The following is a 16,283-nucleotide window of genomic DNA, read 5'->3' on the forward strand; positions in this document are numbered from 1 at the left end:
GCAAGTAGAAAGCATCATGTTATAACCTGATGTCACCACAGCAGAAACTGCAAATGCCTCTCACGGTCTTTGATGTTCAGTCTCTGCCGAAACATGAGGCTGCCAATCCTCTGCAGCCAACTGGGCATCTAACCCGCCAATCCCTCAGACTGGTCTCTGTTACTCTTGTTGGCCCTCCTCACACGATCCTCCCGCGGGGCAGTCGGCTTCAGTGTTTCAGGCAACAGCACCGTGTTTTCTGTACAGAACTATATCAAACACGGATGCATGGATAGATTGTTGTACGGCGTTTAATAGAGCGAAAGTGGATCTATGTATGTGAATGTGCATCTGTGTGCAGATGTAAAGGTCACATCTTAAAAGCTGTTCCATAAATGTTAAAAAGAGATGAGACTCATCAGTCTACTCAGATTTCGTTCAATTCTGCACACATGCGTGCACACACACACACACACACATGCAGCTTTAGACATTGGGTCACAGCCTAAGGCCTTGACCAAGCATCCCTTTGGTATATCACCATTACAGAGAAGTGTTAATAGTTCTATTGGGCTCAGAGCCAACAAACATCTCTCCCTCTCTCTCACTCTATCACTGTCTTCTTGTTTCAAATGTTTCAAGTGTCTCAAGTATCTACTGATGGCTTTTGCCTCAACCAAACCAGGACCACACATACACCAGCAATGTTTTCATCAAGAGAAATATTGTTGTTGAAGTGCACTCATGTCAACTCACAGCCCTGACCTGCAGTCTCATAACACTAAAACAGTGTTAGACTTTCTTCTGTGAATGTGGAAATCCATTAATGCATTTGTGAATACATGAAACACATTGTTTTTTTGGAGTTTAGTAATACAAACAGTAGTTTATATATGAGTCTCCACCCCCACCCCGTTTTTTTTTTTTTTTTTTTTTTTACTGTGGTGTGTGGGCTGTTTTCCTAATTTCAGGCCTCAGGTCGTGGGTCAGAAAGCACAGAGGTGATAAATGCTTCCAGGTCGCCTCTCCTGTCTCTGGGAGTCAGGGTGAGGGTTTCTGTTGTGACAGCAACAACACAATCACTCCACTGAAGTACCAGAGCTGGACATTCTGACCTGCTTGGCCTCCTGTTGTCTCTGCTTCACATTGTTTCTTCAAACTACCCCATATACCAAAGGCAAAGATAAACACAAGAGGAGCACACAGCACCAAAGTACCCCCCCCCCAAAGTAACCCTATAAATTTATTACAATACATTACAATAGGGACAAACATTAATATAAATATCTAAATGAAGAAATTAAGCAGTTCTAATGCTGGTGACAGGTATGAGATATCCCCATATGCTCAATTATTATAAAGTGACAAATATCTAAAATGTCCATGAATTACTTTTTATTTTCTATATCCATTTCAAATCCAGTGTTCTGAATTTGCTTGATAAGTATGGAAAAAGATAAGAAAGAAGAAAAACTAATATTTACAGCTGTGTCAATACAATGCACACAGAAGCATGCTTATCTGATTCAGAGACGGTGAAATAACTGTATTTTGGAGAACGTCAACAATTCTCTCTCATTATGATGGTCATTATGATCGTCACCACTGTGATTCAATGCCTTGCACTCTGGCTCCCCCACAAAATTAGTCTAGTTGAATTTCATAACTAGTATAATCTGATTATAAAAGCCCTGGTATGGGTGCCACACAGAACAGTGTGGCAGAGGTCACACACTGCTTGCTGGGAAATGCCTGAGGACTGTGATCTGACTGGCCCCTCTTAGGCAGAGGATTACACACTCTGCTGCATCACTGGAAAAGAGGGCTGAGTGTTTAGACTGTTAATAATTATTTCATCCACTTTCTTTGCCTTGACTGCTGATGTGTCTGTACAGATTTTAATTTGCCATTTGATGTGGAAACAAATAGCACACGGAGATTTCAGTATCACACAGGCAAATGTTTCTACTCTGAAATGTCTCTGAAATACATGCAATATCAAGTTAATTCACATTATCATACAAGCACACAGCAGCCCATCATAGCAAAAAGAAAAAAAAGATGTTTTAGTGTTTCCTTTGGCACAAAAAGGTCTTCTATTGTTTTTCTTTTTTTTGATAATGATATCATTGCCAGTTATCTACTTCCACTGACTTTTCTCTATTTTACTGTGAGTGGTAGGATTAAGATTTCCTAATAGTAGCACTATCTCACGTTGGATTTAAGCACCTCATATCCTTTTCCAGTACCTTGAATTGTCTAATGTTTATCACTAATTCAAGTCTGGCGTGTGATGTGTTTCTGTTACAGCCACCACAGAGGAAAGTCCTCCCTGGTTTGTTTGGGTTAGACAGCAGAGGAATGAGAGGAGGGAGGACGTGGAGATGTAGTTGGGGATTTGTGTGTGTGTGTGTGTGTCTGTTAATGGAATGAGGGGATGATGACAGGGGGAAGGGGGTGTGAGTGATCTTGGACAATGCACCCTGAATTTTAAAGAGGGAGTTGAAAAAGGCAAGCAAGAAGGGGAGTGGAGATTCAGAGGAGAGAAAAGATAAAGGGTGGGTAAAAGAAAGATGGGGAAAAAGTGGCAGAAGGAGAGGAAGGGAATGTGGGATGGGGTGATTAAATGGAGGAGAGGAGTCGGGGGGGATGATGGGAAAAAGAACAGTGGGGAAGTGAGGTAAAGAAGAAAGGGGTGTATGTGCGATGAGGGAATAAAAGAATGAAGGAGAAAAAATAAACATTGGGAAGATAGAGGTGTTGTGAAGGGAAAAGGAGGACAAGGTGAAGGACGTTGGGCTTACATTCCTGAAGTGCAACCAGGCTGGCGCTGCTCTGTTGCCCAGCGTAAACACAGGGCATAGAGGTGGACTGACAAGCTGTCACAGGGACTCATGAGCCAGAGAGTAGGAGAGTGACAGAGAGAGATAGAGGTGTGGGATGTCAGATAAGATCATCGGAGAAAGACCTGGAGAAAAAAGATCGTTTGCCTTGATGTGTATCTACTATGTGAACAATGTCCTGTATTATCCTGGACAAGCTAGATTGATGTGGATGAACGGCCTCACATCTCTTCTCTTCCTTCCTTTGATTTAGCCTCACTTATTTACTAATCCCTCCTCTCTCTTGCTCTTGTGCCCGATCCGTTTGCCTTCACCTGGACCAGAGCGTCCCAACCTTCCCCTGGCAGGTGACCACATATTGAGGTTCACATAGCTCTGATTTATATATCTTGGGCTGAATACATAAACATTGCTTCATTCCTCAGGCAGGCAGATATTAGGTTGCTTTTGTGGACCTCTTCATGACAAATGTGACTTGGCTCCAGGATATGGTACTTCAAAATAATATTCAGATGTTTAGTGATACAATATACAACAGCAGTTAGGATGCCAGCGTGAGCTTTATCCTCAGTCTGCGGTGTTAGTGCTACATCTAATGGCAGTTTGACTGCACTGCAGACACTAAGTTGTGCTATCCACTGCAGCGGTTGAATTTTAAAGTAAAAATAATTAATCCCACAACATAATCAAATTAAATTATATAGGTTTAATTGATTACAGTTTAAAGAAAAAGGGAGATCAGGGCAGCATTAAGAACTTATGAGAACAAAACCATTCATATACCAGAACACAGAAGGGTGCTTTGTGCTGATTTAGGAAATGAAAACACCTCTTTGAGTCTGGTAATTCCAAAGAATGAGCTGTAATAGAAGTCCATTTACCCAAAATAGTGTAAACAGAGAAAAGAAGATTTTAAAAATATACAGAAAGAGTTTCAATCCCCTAAAAAGTATAAAGGGTAACAGTATTTTTTATTTAAAAAAAATGTCTTCCCCATTATTACATCTTGATGGGGCCATCCAGAATCTAAAATATCAGATTCTCTATATTTACATATATCTCCACAGGTTTTGCCACAGATAATTTATAATCGACAAAACAAACTGAAGAAAACAACCCTGGACATAAATTAGGGAACTAATATTCAAAGCAAAAATAAATTAGGAAATATAAATTAATAATATTTAGATATTGCAGCAATACATTTTATCAGACTGTGAACAAAAGTCTTGTTCGTGTATGCTTTTCTCGCTCCCCGGCCAGGGACGTGTTTCCCTTGAGGTTGCATTTTCAGCATCAGATTCATCTGAAGCCATTGGAAAATCCTTTTTCAAGGGAAGTGCAAGTTACCCTCAGTTGAATGACGCACTGTCTTTAACCATTAAAAAATCCTAATGATGAGCACTTCCTCAAACACTAAAGCGTCACTGAAAACTTGACACTTGGCTCTTGTGGTTCTGTCTTTGCATAAAGCCAGTCATTCATTAGTCTGAAATATTGAATGGTGCTCCTTCAGAAGTTGTCAGGGTGCCTCTTTTCCTGCATTGAGAGTTATTATCTCCCTGGAGAAAATGGAATATACAAAGGAAGGGAGAAAAGGGAGAGATGAGATTGGTGCTGTCAAGATTATAGTCATGTTGTTTTGTTTCACAATTTCCCTTTTGTACATCAAGAAACTTATTTAAATGAAAGCTGTTATGTCTTACCCATCAGATCTAATCCCTTTTATTGCATCCGCCCCTCTTTCTCCTGGAAACATAAAGGCAATTGTGAGCTCTTGCATATTAAAGTACAACAATCTTTGTGCTCTGACAAACTTTCTGATAAATGCAATCTTCTTACCTCTCCATCTTCTACAGCAACATGTTATCACTACTGTCATAAAGATAACAACCACAGCCAATATGGCTAGTAATAAAGGAATTTTCTTGTCAGGTTCAACCTCAGGTTCACCTACAGAAGACAACAAATTCATATTTGGGTCAAAGACACATATTGGGACAGTTACCATGGGTGTTGATCTCTTAATAATGAGACGGAAACCTATTAGCTCTTGTCTTTGGCTCTTAAAGCTAACCATATTTGTCCTTGCTGAAAATGTAAATTTGTATAAGTGAGTCACTACAATACAATTTAATTTATTTATAAGGTCAAATCATATTCCTAAACAGATGGTAACTTTAGAGATTAAAAATATTCCTTGTCAAGTAAATTGTTTGTATCATGAGGACTTTCCTAGCAGTCTTGTGATTTATAAGAAATGAAGGATAAGGATAAATAGAGGATAATGCAGTAAGTATATGGCATCAAAATGAACAACAGTGGTAATGCAGGAACATACATAAATTGCATTTAATTCACGAAAGCTGCCTTACAAACAGGAATTTCAAAGGACTGCTGTGCCAAATTACAATCTCACTGAGTAGGTGGCTTTGTTGCAGACTCTTGTTAAAATTTCAAATCTGTCCACAGAAATACAAATTAAATCCAGTGAAACACTGTAATTAGGCTGGAAAAAGATTTTAGGTTTCCCTTTCACACTCACTGAAAAGTGGCCATTACATGGGATCCATGTCAAAGGGTTTCCATCACCTTTTACACTTTCATCCAGAATCCAGTCATAGAATTTAGCTAAAGGAAGATATTGGACTCACAGACTGAGAACATGTCCGAGTTGATCTCTCCTACAGAGCAGCTGAGATGCGTCAGCTTTCCTCTAGAGCAGTTGAAGTGAGCCATGCTGTAGCTGATGAACAATACTGGACTTGGCACTTGACTGCTGTTTATGACTCTCCACATCTGACTGCTGACATTCGAAGAAACAGGTACATTCCATGTCATCTCAGTTTTTGGAAACCCGCCATGGGAAGCACAAGTTACAACACAACCAACGCCAGCCTGGCAGGTTTTTGTGACGTTAGGTTTAGTGTAGTTCGCTAGAAGAAACAGATGCATAGAGAAAGGAATCAGAGTAATTTGTGTCATCAAAAGACAGTTTGATGAAACTAGAAAAAATCTAATCATCAATACCACTATCATTTCATTTTTGTTAGAAAGTGACAACCTTAAATTTAAATGCTAAACTACATTTTTAAATATAAAATCTGTTAGACACATACCTGTGACACTGAGCTGTATGTTTTTCCGCTTTATTTTCCCATTTTTGAACTGCACAATGCATTCATAGAGTCTGTTATGTGACACATTGAGATTGTACATGTGTACCAGTTTCTCATTGTGATCCACTCTTATATTCTCCCAGAATCCATATTGGCGTAAATCCTCATGTTCATGGTAGCCATGGATGAATTTGCCGCCAGTTTGAAAGTAGAGGAATGTAATATTCAACTTGTCAGCAGGGCAAGGAAAGGTCACGTTTCCACCAACCTCTGCACTGAGGTGAATTGTTGGATGGACTGAAAAAGAAAAGTAAGCAGAAGTAAGGAGTTGGATCGTTGTGGGAAACCTCTCATGAAGCAGTGAAAATGTCTTAGTTGGGAGAAAGAAGGACAAGACCAGGTATGCTATCAGAAACAGTTGTAGGGTGTTGAAAATCAGTCAAATGTATCCATTGTAATCCGGGGTGATGCCAGTGATTCACAAAAAGTCTCTATTGAGCTATGAACATATTATTAAAAACATTCAAAATTGGTTTTTAGGACCACTTGTACATGTGCTTATTCTAGGCATCGAATCAGGCAATCATCTGGCAGCAGTGCAAAAACATAAAAACCTGCAGATATGGGTCAGGACCTTCATTTCACATTCATGTTCGCATCGATGCAAGAAATGGATGCTCTCACTGTGTTAAAGCTTTCTGAAACCTCCATTTAGCTCCAGAATTTAATCACAATCGTGAGAAAAGCATCTCTTGAGTTGCAGTTTCAGTAACTAACCCTAACCCTACAGACCCTACAGTTACAGTAGTACAGAGTAGGAATTTGGTATCAACATGACTTCATGAACCTTCATGAGCCAAAATGTATACTGGTGATATAATGGTGACAGTAAGGTCTACCAATCATTTATGGCTTGAATGCCAATGCCTATGTGAGCCTGGTTGCTGACCTTTGTACTTGCTTAAGCTGGTTTCATGAATATGGTAATGAGTTTGATAGATGAGATCTATAGCCTGAATGTGCATCTTACGAATCAGCAGAAATGACATGAAGTATGAAGGTCAAAGGTTTCTGAAGCCTTTTGGTAGCTCCATATCATGACGCAGTAGACTAATCTCAGTTCCTCTTTACCCCTTTTTTTAGCATAAGATATGACAATTAGCATGCCCTGTGTTTTGCATGACAGCATTCTCACGTCGATAAAGGTATTGCACTGAGCTAGAGGTGTAAACATACCACCACCATCACCTAAAAAAGGTCTGTGCCTTTAGTTTGACTGCTATTCAGCTCTCCACACCAACAAGCCACAGCCTTTGTTTGAACTGCAGTTGAGAGGAGTGGTTTGAGAAAAACTCACCATCTTCCGAGTTGGTCCAAACCAGAGTCAGAGCCAGATAAAACCTTTGGTAACAGAGGAAATTTGTATTTACATGTTTATTCGGTTGATGCAGAAGCATTACAGTGACACATAGAGATACATACTAACAGTAACAAAAACTGCAGGGTAACAGAACAAAAGCCGCTTTTTGGCTCTGTGTGTTTAATTTTTCTGTCTCTTGAGCCACAAGTGTTTTGACCCGTCTTCAAATCTGAACAGACTTATTTTCGTACAAAATGTCACCAACAGCCAATCCAAGGCCAACTGTGCCACATCTCAGAAAAAATTACAAAACCAAGTATGTGATGAATGTCAGCATGAATATCAGTTAACATTTTAAATAAGTATCTGCTGCAGGTAACATAAAATCATGTGACTGTCATACATCATAAGCTCAGGAGCTTTTGAAACCAACAGAAATGACTCCTCTATCAGATTCAGGGTCACAAACCACTGTTAGTTCTCAGGTGTTTTTCGTTGTTTTTCTGGCAACTTTTGTGGTGTCAGCAAGCATGTTAGCAAGAAATAATTATAGTAACCGTCAGTTTTTTTTGTATGAAATCGTCTTTGCTTCCCACACATCTATGTGGGAAGTGCTGACTGGTGCTAGAGGTAATTATGTTTAGACTAGTGACAGTATTTCTTTAATGTCAAAAAAGATAGGTCAAAGCAGGGCAGGGCACTGATAAAACAGACAATGTGAGTCATATAGAGAGTTGTTGAAATTTCAAAATGATCATGCCTTAATAGAGAATTGGATGTGTACTTACAGGAAACACTGTTGGGTACAATAGGTTGCCTGTTGAACAAAACAAACAGTCAGTTCATAGAACAGTAACTGCTTTTGGTGTTGCTGTAATAGAAACTAATTGAACCTCACACCTACACTACAATCACAAACCACATTCTTTACATGTTATGTGACCTATTGTAAATATTTAGTTTAAGAAGTATTGGGCAGTGAATATTGTCTCAAAAAGCAGTCTGTCATTATCTGTCATATTCATCTGGCTTTCCAGAGTAAAAAAAAAAGAGTTAACTTTGGAAGGAACACACCCAAGAAGTGGTTTTAGCAGAGAAGCCTGAGGAAACCCCCAGTGAGCATTTTATTACAGAGTGCTTATTTCGGTTTGTATGCAGATTGGTGTATTTCTAAACCTATTGGGACAATCTGCTGTCAAACTTCCTGTTTTCAATTGATTTTCAGGCACTGTGACCCAATAGTAACCCAAAGTCTATAACTTGGGTTTCTTATTATTTCTGTTTTAGATTTTTATAAGCCAGCTTTGAATTCACTGTCCAGTTTTAAACCTGTTTTTGAATTTGTGTTTGCCTGTAAGAACCTGATGAAAGTGACCTTAACACTTAAGCAATCCCAAAAACGGAAAGTATCATCGGAACTGTTTCTGTGTCGTTCTGTGATATGACTAATAATAAAAAAAAAGGGGAGAGAGAAACTGTATGGATCACATGCTTGGAATATTGAAACAACAGAAAATAACTTAACATATCAATGGAATGCCAGGGAAAGCACCAGTTTATACACAATGCTTCATAGTGACATATATTACAGATAGTGCTCTAAACAGAAACCTCTTCAAAGGGAATTCCCAATGGACATATTTGTCCCTCGTGTATCGCACGTTGTGCCTTTAGTTTCACACCTTGCTACCAGAGGATTGTGACAGAAGTATAAATAACTACAGAACTCTTGATGCAGAATGAGACTGAAAAACACAACAGAATGTGGGTTTTTTTCTATGTAGAAAGAGTTGGTGGATTCCCTGTGTTGAGAGGTATTTCTCATTTGTGTTTAGGGAATGGGAGATTTATTTAGACAGACAGAAAGATCTCCATGGTATCTGTGATCAACTAATATGAACGGGACAATTGGTGAACAGCCCACTCTAACTCCTGAGCCACAGCCCTGTGCAGGGACCCAGTGCAGCACAACCTGTTTACACTTTATTCATCTTTCAGTGCAATAGAAGCAGGCTTATGGTTTTGCTAACCTGACCTATAAAACTAAATGCCAGTCCCATACTGTACAGTTGTGGGAAAGGTGTCATTCCTGAGTAAAAGCCGAAATCACTTTACTGAAAGAACTGTGTGGCTGAGAGAAATGAACTGAAGAGAATTTAGGCTTTACTGTCTTTACACAAGTTGTTGCTATATAGACTGCTACCGCCCTCATGTTGCTTTGACTGGCATGTTTCACTCTAGACACAAGTACTGTTGTGTAATGTACACAACAGTGAATAACTTTTCAAAAACCTCCCTTTGTCCAAGAGCAGGTGTTTTGACATATTCCTTCATTAACACAAGTGATTAATCAATAGTGTGGAGTACAAACATATCTTCTGCCAGCATAACAATACTTCTTTCCTTGTGGTAAAAGTGGAGTTTGTCCTTCCAAAATGTTTTGATTTTGAGTGGTATGATGACACACACAGACCGTATACAACGTACACTAAGGCGAGTAGCAACCATAGCGGAAGCTTATTAGTATGGAAACTAACTAAATAAACATACACACACACACACACACATTAACAGGCTACTGCTCAAGGACAAAATATGTCTTTTATTTATACAGAAAACTATGTTAATGGTGAGAATGACTTTGTGATGTCAGCAAGGCACAAATTTCGAAATAATACTCTTAATCACAGCAATAAAATTAACAGTTTTTAAAATTTGTTGAAAAGAAAGCAGAAAAGCTCTTACCATTATGCTGCTGCTTCACTGCTTGTGTGTGAGTCAGTGGAAGCAAGGGACTTCCTCCTCAAACATTAGTTAAATGGGAGGAGCTGTATGGGCCCGTCAGGTTTTTTTTTTTTTTTTTTTTTTTTTTTTTTTTTCATGTATCTAGAACAGAGATTGGACAATATTTGGGAAATATGTGCATAAATCGTGCTTGATCCACAATGCATCATGACTGTCACCCAGTGTGGCTAAAGTCAGATTTTCTTCAAAGTTTAGTAGCCTTTTCATAGTTAATCTTGAAATTCTCTTTTTCATTTGTCATTGACCTCACAGCATTTCTAAAGCCAAAAAATGTGATTTACAAGAAGAAAACCATTATTAACACAGTTGTCACCCCAGACATGAAGTGATTCATCCCACCTGGGGAGAGCAAGGAAATACCCTGGATGGATGAGCAATCTCTGAATTAACAATCAGGCTGCGGCACACGCCCATTTACAAATCTCTAAGACCTAGCTGACATCAGACAAACAAACCACCAGCACTCAAAAATAAATAGTCCTCTAAACAAGAAAAGATTACCATGCAAGCTGGCGCGCAGTATTCATTGTTCAGGATTTGGAGATGGATACATGTTTACTATGCATAGCTCAAACGCCTTTTGATTTTGGCAAGAAACTACTTAAAAGATAAATGTCACCATGGGGGAATGTTTCCTGACTTTAGTCCCAGCAACAACATTTTTGAAAGATTTAGGGTTTTCCATGCGTATCATTGATACATTTTAGAAAAATGCCCACAAGCAAAAGCCTCCTCCACATCTACTCATTTTTAATCATAAGACTACAAATAGTACCAGTACCATAATGTTTGCGTGAATTAAAGTAAAATTGTCCCTTTGCTAAACAGGACAATCGGAAAAATAGGAAAAAATGAAATAATGCATTTTTGTTAAAAGGACATGTACAGGTGTATAGGAAACTGATGGCTAGCATGCAATATGTGGGAGGAGAGGCTGTGAGATCGCTGTTCGTAAACAAATGAGTTCTCATTATTCTGGAGGATCTGGAAACAAGACCAATCTCATTTCAGCACTAACAGCTCTTCAGTAACTTCCTGTCTGCTCCCCTAAACTTGAGCCAGTATCTCATGTAAAGACTTGTAAAGACAATCCTGCTTCAAGTTGAAAGTCTGCAGTTTCTACTTGTCAGCTATGTTCTTGTGTCTTTATTTAGGAACTAGTTTATAATGTCAATTTTGTAACCTTGTGTGAGTGTGTTGCTCCTCAAAAGCTTTGTAACTAAGAACTCCAGAGGCAATCGAGAAGAGTTGCCTGGAGGCTATTTGCTAACCACATTGACTCCAGAAAGTAATCAGACCATGTAACGTTTGTGTGATTTAGTGTGCTGTCTGCATTGCCTATAATGACGAACTACACATGCAGTCAGTTGACAACAGAGTTTCCTCATTTACATAAGGCCAGTAAGTGAAATGAAACTTTACATAAGTCAAAAGAGATTCCTTGTGTTTTTTTTTTATGTGTGTGACATTAAAAACAAATACTGGATGTTACTGTGCATGCTTTTAGTCCAGGGACTATGCATTTTCCCATTGATTTTGGGATTATTGTTCATAAATCTATTTTCTGAAGACTTTATTAATCTTTACAAACAAAAGATCTGACTCAAGGTGAACAAACTCCATTCCACTGAAGATAAACAAAAAAATTTACAAAGCACCTTGCAGCTCATTTTCTGTAGGTTAATGTAGCAATGATGTAGCAACAGAGATGCTTACCTGATGGTGATAGCATATCAGGTATCAATACTAAAGTCCCTGACAGATTAATGATGACTCTGTCACTTATTCATGTTATTTGTGTCATTTATGTTATTCCTGCTGCAAAACTTTCTTTGCTATGAAAAGTACCTATTATGTTTTTATACGACATATACACAGTTTTTATCAATTCACAGTAATTCTAAAAAAAAAAAAAGTAATAACATAAATAATAAATAGTGTATTTTTTATATAGTTTACTTTTATTTTTTAGTAAAAAATCTGGGACATGACCGTCCTGTTTGAGAGACCAATCTTTGGAAACAGGAAACAAGGTTCTGCGGTTCCATAGAACTGCTGTCGTTACGTCGCTTTTAAGCATACGTAAATTGCGTAGCTCTCAGTTTCCGTGCGGTGTCACGTGGTACGAGGGCTGGACGTTGGTAACCTGGTAACCACGCAAACATAGTCTCAGACTATTCACATACACAAGCACCAGATTTCGGCAGCCTCTTCAGATCATGGAATAAGTCGCCAAAGGTCCAAAAGTAGCACATATTCTGGCAAAACGGTACGAAATGAAATTCGCTATGAAGTTCCCAGAATGTTGAAATCAAACCAGCGAGCTAAGATGCTTAGTTTTGACCCACTGAGTAAGTGAGCTAGCGTTAGCATGCTAGCTTGCGGCTGATGACATGAGTCCTGCTTTACAGCCATTGCATAGGTTAGCTTTAGCTTTATAGCTGCACCATTACTGTATTAACACCGTAAGTGATTCCCATGTATATAGAAGTGATGTGTGAACAAACAGTATTGCACGTTTTAAGGTGGTAGCGAGTGTTAATCTTCCCTGATAGCCGCATTGCTTCCCCGGCGATCTACTTTAACGTAACACAATGAGAGCTGGTATACTTAAAGTTGTTTCTAGCTCGGCGGCAGAATATCAAGTCATAATACGTATTTGGTGAAACAGCTGACCAACGTAACGCCACTTTATCACTCTCATGACAGTAGTTACAGGTGAAAGATGCCTCACGGCTCGGATGACGTCCGCAAGACGTTTATCCTGACCACAACTGGGAACTTCTACGGGATAGAGCCGTCGTCATCCCTGGCTGACAGTCCAGAGCTTAATCATTTCTTGGACGATGGAAATGAATTTGTCCTTTCCGTCAGCAGCCGTGACAATGACCTTAAGTTGTCAAATAAGGTAAGAATTAACAATTTAATCAGAAAACTACAAACATAAAATAGCTTCAGGCAAAGATCCGTGGTATAGTACGGAGACATTGGGAGACCTGATAAAAAGTCGATCTGAATAGCAATTTCATCGTGAAGAATTTGTAAATGATGTCCTTTACACTTGGTAGTTTGAAGGAAAATGTTCATCAAAGTGCTGTACAATTAACTGTCATGTTGATTTGAGAATGAAACTATGTTTTTTGTATCATTTCATCCCTGTTTGACAGGTTGAGACTTCAGCGGACAGTACGGAAAAGGTGTTGGTGTTTTTCAAGCTGCACCCAACAGTGATCACTGAAGATAACCTTCACAGGAGTCTCCTGGTATCATCTATGCTGGAGTCTCCCATTAACACTTTGTATCAGGCTGTCAGGCAGGTCTTTGCACCTGTACTGCTAAAGGTGGGCTGGTGCTTGTATACTGCTAGACCACACAGTCGCTAGTCACTATAGACATTATTTTGGAAATATTCAGTGTAGAAATAGGTCACTTAATGACTATAGAAGTTGAAAAAGAAAATAAAATTTTCCACAAAAAAACAAATGACTCTAAATTATTTCAACACAGTTGTAAATAAATATTTTTGAAGTGTTTACACTCGAATCCCTTTCTTTTCCCAAGGATGAACACTGGCATTCAGCATTTGACCCTAAATTGGCAGACCTGCTGAGTGAGTTGGAGGATGGTCTGGGCTCAGTTGTTCGCCACTCTGGAGCACAGTCATCTACCAAAAAGGGCCGCATGGAGGAAGATGTCCTTGGTATATATGCATTTATTTTTGTACAGCTTGCTAGGAACATGCTTCCCATTTAAATACATCTTACAAAACGCAATTGTTTTCTAACTTTTAACTTTAAAGACTGTACATTGGGATATTTTTAATGAATATATACCACTTTTCAAACTCTGTGCTCATATTTTTTTTCACTCTGTTCAGGTATCCTGACTCCTATTGATGAATTCCTGTACTGGGCAGATCTTTCTGAGTCTGCAGAGAAGAACAGCGTCAGAGAAAGGGCGAGATATTTCTCTGAGCAGTTTAAACCCATACAAAAGGTATGCTGGCAGATCATTATATATCAATATTGTCTACATGAAAACATTAAAATGGATTTATTAAATTTTATTTACAAATTGAAATATATGTGGACAGGGTGTTGCTAAATAAATACCACCAACTATTTAGATATGAATTATAATCTGCTGTACACAACATAGATTCCACAGATACTTAAGTAAAAGAAATATATCGGTATATGTAACATTTTATTCCCCATACATATCACATAGAAGCTAAAGTTTTTATCTAAAATAGCAAGAACTAAAAACTAACCAACTATCTGACCAACCCACCTTACTATGTGTTATTTTCAACCAGGAGTATGGAGGTCTTGATGCCTTGTCTATGTCTGATGTTGTGGATCTGGTGGAACAGAGCAGAGACACTTTGGATGATGTCTGGCGACAAAGTGATTTTGAGCCTTATCCAGAAACACGGATGGTCCGACTCATGGATATCATTGGTGAGACTCCCTCAACCCTACACAAACAAAAAACAGAGAATAAAAAAATTAAAGCTAATGTAGGTTTTATAATATGGTGTAGGTGTGTACCTTTAAGCTGTAGACATCATTTAACTACTATTTTGATGGGCAGTGTGTACTTCTCCATTTGAGAGCTAAAAATGGATTTGTTATATTTAGCATGCCTGTAATACAGAAAATTTCAGGGTAAATTACTTGAGATAGTTGTGATTTATTCATAGAGTAGCTACATGTATAACTTTTGTATAGATGTGTTTAAATGTGTGTCACTAGTGTCACTATTGTCTCTTTTTTGTATTTACTGTAAATGTGTAAGGTGGAGCCCTGGGAAGATATGTGCAAAAAAAGTTGAGTGATGTTAAAATTTTTGAGGGGCCATTTGTACCGGTAAGAGAGAGCCTAAGAATGGGTGCTGCCATCTGTGAGCAGTGGGTTGAAGCCTGCAATCATCTGACAGGACAGGTATGGAATATATGAAAAGAAAGAAAAAAAATCACAAAATTGTTTCATAAACCCAAAGAAAACCCATCCTTGTGATTGCTTTTGGAGAAGGGTTTATCAGTTTGATAAATATTGAAGATGTATTTTTGTGCTTTTCTCAGGTGTGGAAGAGGTATGAGACCCATGTCTGGAAAGGAAACAAACACAGCCCACAAACTCTTCACTGCCTAGCAAAGAGATTGGATGAGGTGAGACATTCTAATTTAATGGCAAGCACAGTTTCTGCAGGATATATATTATTTAAAAATGTATATACATATGGCATTGTGGTGCAATAGTTGCATCATATCAAGCATGCTGTTATTTTTCGTCATTGTTTCTGCTTATTCACCACATTTATGAAGAAATTCCACTTCACATATTTTTAGCCTATAACAAGGAAGTATTAGTTAAATCAAAAAAATCACAGATAAAGACACTCTTCTTTGCTAAGATATGTTGTTTGTATGTTTGTAAGTTGTTTGTATGCATTGAAATGACCTTTCATTTGTCATCTCTTTGGATTTTTGCTTAAATGTGGGACATTAAGTATCCTTAATATTGTTAAAACATTGCTGCTCCTATCAGAGTTAATATTTAGCCCAGAAAGGCAATTATGGACTTGGAACAGTGTCTAATAGGATATGGAGGCATATAGTGTCTACTGCATCACATACTTCTTTCCTCTTTACAATGAATTGTGTCATTTCCCCTGTGGAAGTAATATTAAGTGTGGGAACTATCAACTGTCTGCTCTGCTTTTGTATACCATTGAAGGTTTTACAGAGAAGTGTGTCAGTTTACCACAACAAAGGACCTAGCCACTGTTTGAATTCATCTACAGTGAAATGTGTTACCCAGTAATCACAGTAACGCATTTGTATCAATTCAGAAATTATATTATTTACTAATTTTGTATCAATAACCAAAACATAAATAAACAAGTGGACATAGATAAGATGAGAAATAGACTCCCTGTTTTTGCCTTCCAGGTGGTTACTCTCCGTATGGTTCATGAAAAACTCCTCCGTTTGCTTCCAAGCGGGAAGCAACAGGCTCTGACTTCAGATCGTGTCTTTGAACCTTTTTCTGGACTCAGCCCTCTGCATTACAACCCTTACACTGAGGTTGGTTTGAGGGAACTTCATGTGCCTGTATACTGTGTGTGAATAGTACATGTGTAGTCTATAAGACTTCTGAATTACAATCCACT

The 16,283-nt window shown here is 38.5% G+C and overlaps 2 protein-coding genes across 5 annotated transcripts in view; one reads left to right on the top strand and one right to left on the bottom strand.

The window, feature by feature from the left end:
• Positions 1 to 3,519: 3,519 nt before the first annotated feature.
• LOC115053590 (uncharacterized) lies at positions 3,520 to 10,100 on the bottom strand. The gene is made up of 8 exons (XM_029518417.1): positions 10,047 to 10,100; positions 8,090 to 8,118; positions 7,299 to 7,342; positions 5,942 to 6,238; positions 5,477 to 5,758; positions 4,665 to 4,775; positions 4,529 to 4,571; positions 3,520 to 4,384 (listed from the first exon to the last, which is right to left on the bottom strand). Exons 1-8 carry the CDS (start codon positions 10,047 to 10,049, stop codon positions 4,345 to 4,347), a joined length of 849 nt encoding a protein of 282 aa, XP_029374277.1. The 5' UTR covers positions 10,050 to 10,100; the 3' UTR covers positions 3,520 to 4,344.
• A 2,183-nt stretch (positions 10,101 to 12,283) lies between these two features.
• dync2h1 (dynein cytoplasmic 2 heavy chain 1) overlaps positions 12,284 to 16,283 on the top strand; it is an 80,800-nt gene continuing 76,800 nt past the window's right edge. For 2 of the 4 annotated variants that reach the window (XM_029518412.1, XM_029518415.1), the window contains exons 1-9: positions 12,284 to 12,375; positions 12,816 to 13,014; positions 13,274 to 13,447; positions 13,668 to 13,806; positions 13,984 to 14,102; positions 14,425 to 14,569; positions 14,907 to 15,052; positions 15,193 to 15,279; positions 16,063 to 16,197. In XM_029518412.1, the coding sequence (XP_029374272.1) occupies positions 12,832 to 13,014; positions 13,274 to 13,447; positions 13,668 to 13,806; positions 13,984 to 14,102; positions 14,425 to 14,569; positions 14,907 to 15,052; positions 15,193 to 15,279; positions 16,063 to 16,197 (1,128 nt within the window). In that variant the 5' untranslated portion in view covers positions 12,284 to 12,375; positions 12,816 to 12,831. Of the gene's footprint in view, positions 12,376 to 12,815; positions 13,015 to 13,273; positions 13,448 to 13,667; positions 13,807 to 13,983; positions 14,103 to 14,424; positions 14,570 to 14,906; positions 15,053 to 15,192; positions 15,280 to 16,062; positions 16,198 to 16,283 lie in introns of those variants that run through there. The other 2 variants (XM_029518413.1, XM_029518414.1) reach the window with 1 other exon arrangement.

Source organism: Echeneis naucrates, chromosome 13, assembly GCF_900963305.1.
Source record: "Echeneis naucrates chromosome 13, fEcheNa1.1, whole genome shotgun sequence".
NCBI lineage: Eukaryota > Metazoa > Chordata > Actinopteri > Carangiformes > Echeneidae > Echeneis > Echeneis naucrates.